The 14,980-nt window shown below is 39.7% G+C and overlaps 1 protein-coding gene across 1 annotated transcript in view; it reads left to right on the forward strand.

Annotated features, from left to right (window-relative positions):
• The window catches only part of XYLB (xylulokinase), an 81,676-nt gene that overhangs the window by 6,854 nt on the left and 59,842 nt on the right, over positions 1-14,980 (forward strand). The window contains exons 6-12 of the mRNA XM_066195862.1: positions 438-566; positions 1,842-1,907; positions 4,821-4,893; positions 10,307-10,425; positions 11,569-11,650; positions 12,659-12,699; positions 13,109-13,224. Coding sequence (XP_066051959.1) covers positions 438-566; positions 1,842-1,907; positions 4,821-4,893; positions 10,307-10,425; positions 11,569-11,650; positions 12,659-12,699; positions 13,109-13,224 — 626 coding nt within the window. The remainder of the gene's footprint in view (positions 1-437; positions 567-1,841; positions 1,908-4,820; positions 4,894-10,306; positions 10,426-11,568; positions 11,651-12,658; positions 12,700-13,108; positions 13,225-14,980) is intronic.

Raw genomic sequence — 14,980 nt, forward strand, 5'->3', positions numbered from 1 at the left:
CTTGGAAATGGCATTAAAATGCTGGAATAAATGGCCTATTAAGCCTCAGTTGTATTTCCAGGTGGTTATGCCATGCATTAAAGAGAAATGTTTTAGTAGAGCTGTGGGAGGATAATCTGATGGTTTGCAGAGTTGTTCTAAAAGGGGCTGGGATTTTGGCTACCTGAGTAGGTACTGAGACATGGTGCTGCAGGGTCTGTGAAGTGACAGCAGAAAAAGTGTTGCTTCCCTCTGATGCAAAATTTGGGTTGAACTTTTCATCACTGACCAACATTCTACCCAATATCTGCTTTCTGTAATCGCTGAGAGAAGGGCAGAAGGCCCTTCAGCCAGAGAATTGCGCTGTGAGTTGGCATGTGCAGCTGCTGCATTTTTATTACTTTATCAGGGACTTCTCAGAGATCAGACTTCCTAATAACGGGTGTTCTTCACTACAGGGCTGTTTTTCAGTCAGTAACAGTCCCATCTGGATGGATTCCAGCACAGCCTCCCAGTGCAGAGAGCTGGAGAAAGCTGTGGGGGGAGCCCAGCACCTGGCGAGTGTCACTGGCTCCCGGGCCTATGAGGTAAGCAATGGATGGGGAGAAAGTTCCCGGCAGAATCCCATGAAAGAAACAATTCTATCATCACAGGGAACTGCAGCAGGTAACCACCAGCCATTAACTATGAAAGACAGAGCTTTTGAAGAAAGTCCAGCTGTACTGTGCTTTGCATTATTCTCACAAAGGAAGATATGGAAATTTTTCAGTGAAATGAACCAAGCACTGGAAATTTTGATGCAGGAGGCAGTTGGAGTGAGCATTTGGGCAGTGCTTCCCAAATGCAGTGTTGAGTGGCCATGCTTAAAGTCTCAGGGCCTGGTTGTCCCCTGGGAGCATCTTGTGTAGCCACATTCCTATTGGGATGGAAATCCAGTTTGCGTTACAGGTTTGTGTAGGGTAAATCCATCCACCTATATGTGGATCACTGCTCTAGGTTACTTCAGCAACTAAAATATTGGTCTTTTAATATTCCCTGGAGATTAACAAGCAGCTGTTGACCTAAGAGAAGTGTTTCAGAAGTTTGGGACACTGTCAGAGGTACACTGTCACTTGTCTCCTCTGCCTGAGTCTTCCCTCCTTGTAACTGTGACACTGAGTTATGGAGTGGGAGCAGGGCTGCCCTCCAGGCATCTCAGCACCTGGCTACTCATACTCTTGGTTCAACAGAGAAAGGCTTTAACCTCCCAAACTGGCGTCTCTGTTTCTGAATCACCATGCAAGGTTTATGGTCAATGTTGAAATCTGACTTTCCATACCACTAACAGTTTATTTTTTCACTTGTTAGATGTTAAGGTTTCAGTGCTGGAAGGTTTTTTGATTATTTGACATAATACATGGATGAAAAATAAATATTCTTATATCTGTTTTTAGCCTGTGCTGGAGTTTCTCCTTTGAGTATGAAACTTGCTGCTTTAATTTCAATTCACCTGCCTCACAGGCAGGTACATAGATTGTGTAGCTTAAATCTTTTCAAGGATTTGAAGGCAGCATTTGAATTGTGCTGGTTCCTGTGCACGGAATAAGTGTGATTCATTCCATTGAACTGTCATTTCTGAAATGTAAATTATGGATAGTAATGCTTTTCCACATGCCTTTTTTTCAAAAGGTGAACAAAATTCTCATAATGAGACTATGTGTTACACCCTGTTTAGTGCAGATTGCCTGCTGTGCACTGACTTTCATCATGCATCAGGCAAATTAAATATCCAAAGTGCAATGTTCTGAACTCATTACACAGAGTTAATGATTATTGACTCCATTTAGGGTTTGTGTTTCTAAGCATTTGCATTTCTTTCTCAGCGTTTTACAGGAAACCAGATAGCAAAGATTTACAGCCAGAATCCTGAGGTCTACAAGCAAACTGAGGTTGGCTTAACTTCAATTCCCTTATTGGAAAACATGGTTGAAAATCTTTTAAAATTAATTTTGTGCAGATGTTTTTACAGACCTTTTTGCTAAAGATTATTCTTATTTTTGTGTCTGAATTTAAGATGAAAATGGAATGTTTTTATTTTTTTTTTAATTATTAGTAGTTAGGCAGATAAAAATCAGACATCAGTTCTACTTTGAGTGTTATATTTCTCAAGCTGGTGAATAGAGATTTAAAGTGAAGTTGTGGGGGGAGGAGAGCCTGAACCATCCCTGAGAACCATCCCACTCCTACCAGGTTAATGCCAGTGCCTGAAGGAGACCCCCAGAACCTGGAGAGGGATGGCAGGTCTGCAGGAGAGCACCTGAAGGACACCAGCAGCCAGCAAAGTCACCTTCATTGATGGTCCAGCTTAAATGTGTGGGCAAACACACATGGCACGGGAAATAAACAGGAGTTAGAGGGTTATGATCCTTTTGGCATCATGGAGACATGGTGAGATGCCTCCTGGAGTGTTGGAATGGGGGGATACAATCTCCCCTAAGCTGGTTAATATTCAAGGATCACCTCCTCCAAGCTCTGAAGTCATGCATCCCAGCTAAGATTAAGCCAGGCAAAAACATCAGGAGGCCCGTGTGGATGAACCAGTTGCTCCTGGACAAACTCAAACACAAAAAGGAAGCCTACAGAAGGTGGAAATAAAGGCAGTACCCTGGCAGGAATACAGGAAAGTTGTCTGAGCAGTCAGGGATCAGGTTGGGGAAACTAAAATCTTGACACAATTAAATCCAGCCAGGGACATCAAGGGCAACAAGAAAAGTGTTTATAGGTATGTTGGTGATAAAAGGAAGATTTTGAAAAATGTCTCTCCAAAAGGAAATGGGAGGCCTGGTTACCCAGGCTGGGAAGAAGGCCAGGTACTCAATGAATTTTTTTGCCTTGGCCTTCATTGGCAAGAGTTTCAGCCACATTACCTGAGTCACAGCAGGCAAAGCCAGGGACTGGGACAATGAAGAACCACCCAGTGTAGGAGAAGATCAAGACCATCTAAGGAACCTGAAGCTGCACAAGTCCGTGAGACCTGATGAGATGCTTCCATGGGTCCTGAGAGAACTGGTGGATGAAGTGGCGAAGTCACTATCCGTATTTGAGAAGTTTTGGCAGTCTGGTGAAGTTCCCACTGACTGGAAAAGGAGAAACAGAGACCCCATTTTTACAAAAGGGAGCAAGGAAGACCTGGTTTTCCATTACTTCAGTTCTTGACAGCATCAATCTTCCCTTTTTTTTTTTTTTTTAAAATCTCACCCATGCGAAGCAGTTAATTTCATGAGAAAGTGAGTTGCAGAGGTGACTCTGTATCTTGTTGGAGAATGCTTAATTTTTTTCCTTCTTTTCTCTTACATTCTCATTGTAACTAGTTAAGGTATGAGATGAAACAGAACTGATACATAATAGACTAATATAATCTGATCATAAGCTTAAGACTAAATTTAGAGAAAGATATTTTAATGGGGGAAAGTGGGTCCATGGAACTGAGAACCGGTCAGACCGATTTCAGACTTCGAGGGCTGTTTGAACTGGTGGCAACTTTTAGCAATAAAGCTTATGCAAGATGTGTTCAAGCACAAAATACCTCTCTGCCAGAGCTGCTCTTGGGGACCCTCAAGCAGCACTTAACAGCTTGGCAGTCTCAATGACATGTGGAAGGTAGATGTTTTTGCTTCTGTAGGTCAGCTTGTTAAACTGGCTGGCTGATTCACAGTTTAACTTCATCCTTTTTTCCTTCCATTTCAGGCTAGTGCCCACTGGGGCAGCACAGAAGGTAGGCCTTTGTTATCTGAGCACAATGTGATATATTCTTGGGGAGAGATGCACGAAGAGCAAGTGCATCATTAAATTTCCTGGCCATTACAACCACCTCTTAGGGCTCTGACTATAGGCTGCCCTTGAATGCTGTGTGAAGCAGTGGTTTTGTGATCATTAATACAAAAACCTGTCATTTCTGGCTCACTCCACCAGTAGAGGTTTGATTCTGTTTAGTTATTGGGTGACAACCGTGTTTCTTCTGAGCGAGTCACAGCACAGAATGAGGAATTTATCTGCTTTTGCAGCAGCTTCTTGGGAACAGACAATACCTGATCATGCAGAAAGCCTGGTGGTGGCTGGTTAACTCGGTAGTTCACACAGCAGACGTGAGGAGGAAGCAGGTTCATGGAGGATCAGTGTCTTGTGTCGTATGGGGCATTTTTTGGGCAGCCCCATTGCTGGATTTCATGCAGTTGGAGCATGCCCTGAGGCAGAGCTGCAGGCAGTGGCTCAGTTCAAAGCTGACTATTACCAGCTCCTGGGAGTAACTCCTGGGAGGTCTGGGCTCTCAGCTGGAAGGAAGGCAAGGGGTCATGCAGAGGTGCTAGAGGTGCTTGCAGAGCTTTGCCAGAGCTTCCAAAAGCTTACAGACCTGTGCTGTGGGTGGGGCAGAGAATGGTTCTGAGCATCCTGTCATCAAGACACAGGTGGTTTTGTGTGGGGGTTTTTTTTTCGTGTGTGTGTTTTTCTTAGAAAGTGTTTTTCTTAGAAAATGAGATTGTGTGATAGACTGAAGTTGTGGATTCATGCTAACACAGAGTATGCTAACATGCTAGGTGTGTTTTGCATGTTTCAGAAGGCAGAGCTATTAACAGCTTTTATCATGGGGTTACTATTAGATTGATATGAGCTGTATTGCTGCGATGGTCAGAACTGAATAATCCTTGTAGGTGTATTTTTGTGTGCTTTCCGGGCCTAACCTTAGGCATCTATTAACATTTCCTGCTTCCAATTACTTTATTTGCTTTCCACTTAATTTCTTTGAAATGAATATTGATGTGACTTACTATTTCTCACTTTTTTTTTTAATTTTTTTTTTTCAGAGAATCTCTCTGGTCAGTAGCTTTGCAGCTTCCCTTTTCCTAGGAACTTATGCACCCATTGATTACAGTGATGGTAAGTGTGGGCTTTTTTTTTTCATAGTGACAGTTTAACAAGGAAATTTTCCTTCCCATTCCCACATTACATAGATGGGAGACAAGTTCTCTGGTATTTGTTTTCAATCTTTAAATTCTGATGACAAGTATATTAGATTTTAAGCCAAGTTACTCCTTTCAGTTTGTTGTTAGCTATGCTAATCTATCCCAATCATACTGATTCCCACTTCTATCAAATGGATCCACAGAAAAGATTCTTAAATGTAATTTTAGCTTTTTTCCATTATTTTGTGATGTATAAAGGAGTGGTGAAAGATCTTTTAGAGGCATCAGAAAGTTGTGGAATCATAAACTAAGCTTCAGAGTTCAGATATTTATTCTTTGGTTTTGCTGGTTTAGCTCAGAGGTGCACAGGATGTGAACATGATGTATGTCATGACGATATTTTTCCTACCTAACTGGAGTATGGATCTCCAACAGAAGTATATTTTCAAAATGAACCAGGAAAAAAAAGCATAAATAAAGCAAAATGTTCTAAACCCAGTTAAAAAAAAGAAATCTCCCATATCTCTCCATTCATCATAACAAAGACAAAAAAAGTGACAAGATTGCCGTCTCTCTTTTCTGTTGTGTGTTATCTCAGTTATCCAGCTTTTAAATGGCAATTTTAAATGGCAATTACAAAGGAAAGCATTTTCCTGGGAGCACTGCTGTTATTTCTAAATAGCATTTCTGATTTCTGCTCTGAAACTAGGAGAAGATATATTTCAGAGCTGAAAGGTTAGATGACAAGGCTCTCTACGGAATTTTTGCATTATAGAGATGTGGTTGACACCCGTGTGTTAAGACCAATTCATTTTTTCTCCTTTGTTATTCCATCAAATCTTACAGGAAAAGACAAGACACCTCAATTTTAGCTAATGGACAACTAACTTGCTATCAGAGCTTCCAGTTATGCTTGAGACCTCAGAAATGGCAAGGCAATCCATGCTTATTTCATAACACTTGTGAGATTATTATATCTGTTTCCTGGCCCTGTCCTTTTAGCCAAGCATTTCACAGCTGAATTTTATTTTTCTGTGTATTATTGGCAACAGTAACTCTTTGGAGATTTGCACTTTGCTCCTCAGCAGGTCCAAATACTGAGCACTTGAGCTGCTCAGCCACCTACTGTATTTCCAAGAGAGATAGTGAGATCTTTAGGTGCCTTCTCTGATAAAGAAGCATATTGATTTTTTATTTTTCAATGAGAATGAAGTTTTAATTTTGATTAGAATGTTTAAAATTATAAGCATTAAAAATATCTCTGTTGTTTGGTGGGTTTTTTTTTTTTTTTGATAATGTTACTTTACCTTTTCTGCTTGGAAGCACGTGGAGGAAAGCCATGCTTCTCCAATTTCAGAACATGAAAAATTGTTTGAAAACAAAATATTTAAAATAAAGAAAATTAAAATTTCCTTAATTGGAAAATTTTCTTAGAAAATGAGTCACATTTTTCAAACAGCTCCAGGAGAGCCTGTTCTGTTACACCTATGGATATTTACAGAACCTGAATAAATGTTATGTGCTGTTCAGAGCATGTAAGATTGTTAAATCTTTGTGTGAAAAAAATAAGAGAACCAAGCAGGATGTTACAGTTATCTTCACAAGACAAAAGATTTTTTAGCATTGTAAGCTATATTTTACCTCATTCATTCCTTTCTTCTGTTAATATAATGACAGAGAATTCTAATCCCAGTAATAAAATGTAAGTATAGTGGAGGCAGTAGTTATTTGGATGCATCTGAAAAACTTGTTTTCTTGTCATTTACAATTTCTTGCAATTCACTTGGTCTTTTACTTAGCACCTGTGTATTGTAGTTTAAAATGCATCTCTCAATGTAATATTCAGATAATAGACCTATTCTTCATTTCTGTAGGTTTAACTTCAGGTCATATCATCTTTAAAAGACCCTGTCATATTGTTTAGCTCTACACAATAACTTATCTCTCTAAATTTGCAGGTTATTGTGGGAAATGTGCTATTCAGTTTCAGGATTTTTTTCTTTTCTTCTTAAAGGTCCTATCTTTTAAGGTTCAAATCACTTGTGAATGGCTGAGCACCCTGACTGATTGATTAAAAAAAAAAATGAAATTACCTTCTAGTGGAACGAAGAATGATTTTCATTTGTATTGTGCAGATGTTAAAAGTAAGATACATCTGGGACCTAAAGAAGTTGAACACTTGGGGCATTGTTTCTTTTAGAAGACACCTTAAAGAACAGCAATTCAGCTCTTGACCTAGAGAAGCTCTGTCTTTTGAAATGCTTTTCTAAGAGCCTTAGGCAAATCGTAGCTTAGCGTACTTGTTTTTTGTTGTTCTATCAAAAAAGGATGTGTTGGACTGAAGCCTTTTCAAAAAGAGTGTGGTGAATTTACTTCTCTTGTTGCTTGTGTGGTGTCAGCAGTTACACTTCTCATGGCTTTAACTCACTGAAAAGGCAATCCAGAGGGCTGTAATGCAGAAACAGATGCACTTAAGTGCTTATAAATGTGTGCAAATATTGATCTTTACTTTGTTGATTAATAAAACCAGTTAGTCTGCATTGTTGGGTCATTGTAATGAAAGTGTTTGTATTATCTTCTTTCCCCCCAAGTGTTCACACACTTACGCTTTTTTATTTGTAGTAAATATTAGCAAGTCCTGATTGTGCTCCTGGTCATTCTGTGCTAAAAGCCAGGAATGTTTGCAGTGAAATATGAAAATCTATAAATCCGTGTTTTGACCCTTTCCTCAGTTCTTACTGTGCCATGGCCTTGGCTATTGACCTTCACTGCTGATGGGGTGACAAGTCAAAGGGGTGCCTTTGATTTTTGGTTGTTTTCTCGCCTTACTCCTCAGATTACTACTGATTTTGTCCGTTAAACTTTGTGATGTAGATCATGAGCAGAGGTGCTAGAGTTAGGAACTCAGTGTGCATCACTCCTCATATTATCAGAGGAGCATTCAGCTCTGTTTTTTATTTTCCACTGACTAGAGACTCCCATGCCCACAGCTGTATAGGATGAATCCAGCCCAACAGGTTAACAGTTCTAAAACAGTTGTTTCACATTTTTTAAATGAGTTTCTGAGGTTGGGACAAATTGCCTCACCTCTTTTTTCTCAGGGCATATGAAAGTCTTTGTGCCACTGCATCTACCAGTCAATAAACTGAAGTGTTGTTTCTGTATAATGTAAACATTCAGTTATGAAGATTAGAGGCTTTTCTGCTTTATGCAGGAAAGATTGAAGGCTGCCCTAATGTCATGTAAAATTGCATTGAAGGATTCTAATGAAATGTTTCTCTGGGCTTGTGGGGTGTGGACCAAGAAGGATTAAAAAAAAAAAAAACAAACAAAAAACCAAACTCAAACCCACAGAAAACAACAGCTAACCTTTCTGTAGAAAATTCCAATTTATTTAAAGATTCTATTCCTCAGTGCTTTAGTTTAGTGAAGAAGTTCTTGGCCTTTTAAATCATGGACTTTTCCAGGAAAATGTATAGATTCGTGTATTTCCTTGTAGAAAGCCCTGTTATGCCTGAAGCATGGAAGATGTGGCTGCTCACACCCTCTGCCTCTGAAAAGTGCAGGTGGTGACTCTGGGCTGAGTTTACCTTGTCAGGACACAGTTTACCCTGGGAAGGAGGGGATGGCTGGATTCAAGAGTGTTCTCTCATAGGGAACTGAGAGAAACTGGAGTGAATCTTGCCATCTTTCCTTTTCTGGGTGTGTAGTAGTGATTTTGATGGCAGAAAAGGGATTTTCATCCTTTGCCTGTGGGAGGGTTGTTGCACTTCGTGCTCTGTCAAATTCTCGTTGTTGCATCATAGGCCAAACATGTTAATTCTGTTTAATTTGCCTGAAATGGGATTGATTTGGATAAAATTAATTCTGTTTTTATGTCATTAAGTATAATCCAAATATCCTGCTCTTTGGCTTGGGTTATTCCAGTGTCTCAACTTTTTCTGTCTGTGCAGCACTTTGTGTTTACAACACCACGTGGAGCACTAGGTCCAGACCATGCTGGTGGTGCTTAGGATTGTACTGTTAAATATAAAGTTTGTTTATAAATGCTATTAAACCCATTTTTGAGCCTGTATGAAAAAATCTGCTGGGAGTTGATAGGGTGGGCTCATCTGTGCTTGTGTAACCAGCAGCAGGGTGTGTGTGCAGTGTGTTGAAGGCCCTCTCTCAGAGGAGAAGCACTGCTGGAGCCTTGTGCTGCCTGAGATGGTGCTTGAATTCTTTTCTTCCTCTGCATCCCAGCACTGCAAGCAAAGTCTCGTTCCACAGACGCTGCATGTGGCATCAACTTCACCATCTTTATGATTTAAAAAGCTTAAAAATGTACTGAATGGAAGGAAATACCAGGTTTTCCACTGTGCTCAACTCAGAATACGGCTGTGTTTCTGAGATAAATAAGATGTGGGCTAAAGAGTCTTTGAAATTAAATTGGTAATAATCTAGCATAAGACTACTATGTCCCTGAGCAGCACTAACTAGAAATACATACAGATTTTGAAGTCTAATGAAATGTGCAATTAAAGGCATCTTAGAATCATAAGCCAGGGGTGTGGAGTGCTCAGTATGTTATATAGATTTGGCCACTAACCAACTTCAATTAGCTTTTAAACCAGCAATAAAACAGTGAGAAAAGAGCAATGAGAAACCAAACCAAAACTGCACGGGCCTTTCTCAGATCTGCTGATAGTTCTGGTGAGGAAACAGGTGATCAAATCTGTTATTTAGGATTTTTGCATCCTGTAAATCAGTTCACAGAATCTGGCCTTAAGAGGTTTGCACACTTGCAGGTGTTGCAGATTTCAGTTGGGCTGCTCAGCATTCCTGAAAATCATGGCTTTGGTATTCAAAACTGGATACCAAATCATCCTCAAAATTACAGGCTTAATTTGAAAAATTGAAAAGGGAAACATTGATATGGAGGAAGATTAGTCAGTGTGGATTTAGATGCTCAAAGGGTGCTCTGCTCAAAGGTAGGTAAATGTAAAACCGTCCCACCCAGGGGGGAATTTCTTCACTTTTAGGTCTCTGCTGAGCACAACACATCTTCAAGGGACATTGCTCCAGCACTTTTAGTTACTCGTATGAGGTCCTTGTCTACGGTGGAAGATTTGGGGAGGGGAAACTGATGGGGAGGCATTGATATTCTTGTCTTTACTCATAATTTGAGAATGACTGAATTGCCTAGTGCATTGTACATCAGAGAAGCATTTTCTGCTGCTCTTGCAGGTGAAAGCTCTCCAGAGGCTAAATTATCAGTATCCTTTATTCTTAGAGGAGCTGAAACTGTTCTCTTTAAATGTAAAACGTATAACTGTAAATTTTCTTTTGTTGGACTTTTCTGATCTTTGCTTAATCCTATGCACTTCCTCTGTTGATCTGTCTTGTAGGTTCTGGTATGAACTTGCTGCAGATTTGGGAAAAGGCATGGTCAAAGTCCTGCCTTGATGCCTGTGCCCCTGGATTGGAAGAGAAACTGGGATGCCCTGTACCATCCCACTCAATCCTGGTATGTGCCTGGCCAGAAGAGTTGTAAGCAACAACGGGTGCTCTTCTGGGAGTTCTGCTAATGGCACTTGGAGGGTGTCTGTGTGTGCAATGCTGCTGCTTTAATATTGCCGGCTGTTTTGTGAAGGTTTTTTTCAAAGCCAATGCAGACATCTTTGGAAACTGGCACCCATCACAGCTTTGGTCTCTTTGGATTCTTGCATGCGCTGGGCTGTGTGGGAGACTTTTTGTTAGATGTTCCAACGATAAGAATTTTTGGGGTCCTCTCCCATGCCCCAGAGCACCTGGTCACTGCAGAGCTGTGCACGGGTGTTTATTGCTGCACAAACAGAACCCAACATTTGCATTTCTCAACAGAGATCTTGTTTTCAGCTGTTTGTAGAGTTAATGAGGTAATCTTTGTGAATAATTTGAGATATTTAAAGCTCCTCAGTTCACGTAGCATAATGGTGAAATCAAATCAAGCCTCACATCTCCTGAGTAAATGAGTTTAGTCTTACTACCCCGCACAAAACCAGCTATTCTTTAGCTGTGCACATGTGAGGCAGTGGAGATACCCATCACCTGAGCCCTCTGAATTCACTGCTGATCTGTAATGGAGAGGAACATATAAAAAATCCTTATAGATGTCCTTGTATTTTTTATGGATAGTTTTCTTCTGTTTTTTTTCTCTATGGCTATCAAATGTGTCTTGAAAGAATACGGTTCTTGACCTCTAAAATAATAGGGGTCATATTCCAGCATTTGATGCTGTGATGTATATTAATGTTGTGTTTCCTCTTATGTTTGCATTGAATTTCTAATTTCTAGCTATTAATATTCATGTATATGTGCAAAACAGATAGATGTGTTTATGTTACTTGATGTGAATAACTGAAGAAAGACCCAAAGCTAAAATGCTGCTATTTACTAGCCTATTTCCAAATCTAATCTGAGGGTATTTCTGTGAGGTTCTCAACAACTACAATGAAAAAAGTGCATTAAATTTTTTTAAAATATTCATTTATACCGTAATGTTCATAAATTATTTTTGTAGCTTCTCTAGGGTTTTTCAGTTCTATGTTACAATACATTATGTAATATATTGCAAGACTGCATTCCATTTTTTTTGAGCTTTTTTTCCTCTCTTTCTTTCTTTCCTTAGGGGCCCATTTCTCCATATTATAGTCAGCGTTATGGGTTTAGCCCAGATTGTAAAATAGTAGCATTTACAGGAGACAATCCAGGTGAGATGATTAACTGTGCAAGATTCAGTGGATATGATTATGTATGTACTGAAACTCTAAATTTATCTTACTGGTTCTCAGATGCTGCCTATAAAATGAAAGAATATTGTTTTTATCAGCATTAATTCCTCTTTCCAACACCTTTCTGAGATAGAGATGTCTTGGATAGGCTGTGTATGACAAATTAATTCTCTTTTGCCAAGTAATCGGAGGTGAATTCATTTGCCTCTTGATAACTTCAGTTTTTGTTTGCCTGCCTATGAGAAACTATTCCTACTGTGGACTGCTAATATTTTAGCTTAGAAAATATGAATTTAAAAATGCTCTTGTACCTTTTCAAGCAAAAAGGTAGAGATGGACTTTGTTGGTTTTCTCTAAAAATTAGAGCTGTCCTTTTGTCAGACTGATAGGTCTCAGTACAAGGGAAGGTGTTAATTTAGGGTCGGTTTTTTGAATCCTGGAGACTGTTTCAGTGTAAAGCAAATGTTTCTGTTTCCAAAGACTGTGAAAATAAAATACTTCCCATATTATAGTAGCAGGTTTGAATCACGATAGAAGCTTCATCATGATATATCTTACATTCTTATTCTGGGAGCTGGGTAAACTCTGCATTTCCCAAAGTCCATTTTTTTTTTCTTCTAGAGACACAAATTCAACTTAGTCCAATAAATATGTGATTAATCTGATGGAAGTGGGAATATTCTTCCTTTAAAGTGTGTTGTTAATCAAGGTTGCACTGTGTATAAAACCTGAATACAGAAACCATTAGAAAAATCACTCTGTTCTGTAGTCTTTTGTCTTGAGCACTTTGATTTTATTAAAAATCACTCCCTCACCCAAAAGCTTTTTGGTTTGTCTTTTATGGTGGATAAACCAAGGCCATCAGGATGATATTTGCCATTTAAATTGTACTTTGAGATGGTGTTTGGAACGTCCTATGATGTCTCAGACAACAGGCCATAACTGAGTCAGAGCTACCTTTGTACCTGATATTCTTTTTGCTTTCAGCATCACTGGCAGGGATGAGACTTCAAGAAGGAGACATTGCAGTAAGTCAAAACACTGTCCTGAAAACTGTCCATGTCCTAGGATGCTTGAAATACTTGAAATGTAAATAGCTGCAGGTTGCCAGTCAAATATACCTGCTAGTGTTGATTTACTGCTTATTGGATTTATGCCTGTTCTATTTCAATCAATCTGTAAGCTGCCTGAAAGGTTTTAAGTAAACTCTTGTGACTATTTTTAACTAACACTCCAGACATTAAAACCTAAGTCTCCATCTAGTATGTATTTCACTGGCATGACAGCCTAAGTCAGAGCTAGCTTCAACACGAATCCAATTGACTTAATGTGTAATTTAAAAACAATTAGTGGTAATAACAAATGGTTTTAATTTAATTTCTGTATTGCTTTCCATGCACATTGTGATAAGGCTTCAATTATTTTTTTCCCCTCCAGATTAGCCTTGGCACGAGTGACACATTGTTCCTGTGGATCCAAGAGCCAACTCCTGCCTTAGAAGGTCATATCCTCTGCAATCCTGTTGATTCTCAAACATATATGGCACTTTTATGGTAATATCGTTTATTTTTTTTACATCTGGGATCGATAACATATATTTCTTTCTCTGTGTTAGTGCTTTTTATTTCTTTTGTGAAATGATAATGAATAGAACATTCAGCATTCTCTACGGTATATGGCAATCTACTGCTGAAACATTTCCATCAACGTTATAGCATTCCAATTGTTTAATTTGAGGAACTGAAACTGCAAAGTTGTGGAGGATAAATTCTCATGGCAATAAAAGCTGAAATTATTTCGGCATACTGATAGAGCCAGTTCACTGTGTATCTCAGGTAATACATTTAATGTACAGGAGCAACAAATCTGCTGAGATAGAATGTGAAATGTGTGAAGCCTGACCAGGCTGTGTAACTTCTGTGCTCCTCTAGGGGTCCAGCGGGGTCATAATGAAGATTCCTATTCCAGAGAGGAGCATAATCTGTGCTGTTCAGGGATGTATTAGGGCTGTGCTTGAGGAAAATACTGAGTTCTCAAGAAACCCAGCTGAGAAGATCATCCTCATGGTAACTTTTGGCTGCTGTGATTTGGGACTTGTTTGGCCCCTTGCCAGCCAAGTAGGTGGAAAGGTGGTCTGGAGCTGTGTTTGCCCTCACTGAACCACTGTATTCTGGATTAAAATTTCCAATCCAGGTCATAGTGTTTTGGCAAATATTTGCAAGTATTATACAGATAAATTTTGTGTCTAAATCCCCTGGATTGCAGATGCTTGAAACTCAGAACTTCAGCAAAGCTCAAGTCTGCCCTGGAGCTGTAGTGTTGAGTCCCACCTGTAGAGTAGTAGATGACAGTGGGAACAGTGTTCATGAAGTTGAGTTCAAAAACATGATGTCAATTGCAAGTTACTGAGTTTTATTTTGTGATTTCCCAGCAGGTTTTGCTTGTTTCATTTTCTGTGAGTTTTTCTGTTTGTTTCTTTGCTTTGTTTTCAATATGCATTTGAGTTTTTCTTCTACCCAATGTTTTCTTTACTTTTGCTGTGTAAAAGAGCTATACAAACAACCTGTTTGTAATAGGAAAACAGATACTGAGGCATTTTTCTGAATAAATGTTACACTGCTGTTCTTTCACTGCAGCTTAACATGTGGTTTGGTGGTGGCCTTGGCAGTGCTGAGTTAATCCTTCCTGTTCCTCCTGTGTAGTCATTTCTGACCTGACACTGCCCCTTTGGCAGCAAGGCCTCTTTATTTCTGGAATATTAGAGTTAATGGGGGACTCTCAGTAGAAAAAGAATGCCTGAGCTACCAGACAGGGTATTTGTACAGAAACTCAAATAACTTCAGCTGGTGCTACTGAGCAAGTTCAATGATTTCCTTGCCCTCATTTTTGATATTTCTATGCCTCTCCTGCTGAGTTGCTCTGATAACTGTGCTGGAGAGTGTTCAAACTGCTTTCCTCTGGATACGAGTCCAGTGCTGCAGCATTTTGCAGGAGTGTGATATTCACAGAGAAGGTGATAGCATGAAGTGTGCAAAGACCATAAAAAATGAAGAGATGCATATTTTACTGCATGGTTTGTTTGCCGGCTGTGGTGCTTTCCTTTGTCAGATCCTGGCACAGAGCTAGACCTCATCATAAGTCTTGTTGGACCCAAGCTGGTTCCATACAGGTACCATGTTCCTGAAAGCATAAATGCAACATGGAGACACTGCTGCTGCTCCTTGCAGGGTCATCTCAGAGCGAGTGGTGGCAGAGCACTTCTCTGAGGAGATGTCTCAGCTGTTCAGAGCTAGCCTGGGTTTGGCATGT

This window comes from Chamaea fasciata, unplaced genomic scaffold (assembly GCF_029207755.1).
Source record: "Chamaea fasciata isolate MVZ Bird 193981 ecotype frontalis unplaced genomic scaffold, bChaFas1.0.hap1 SCAF_1, whole genome shotgun sequence".
Classification (NCBI taxonomy): domain Eukaryota; kingdom Metazoa; phylum Chordata; class Aves; order Passeriformes; family Sylviidae; genus Chamaea; species Chamaea fasciata.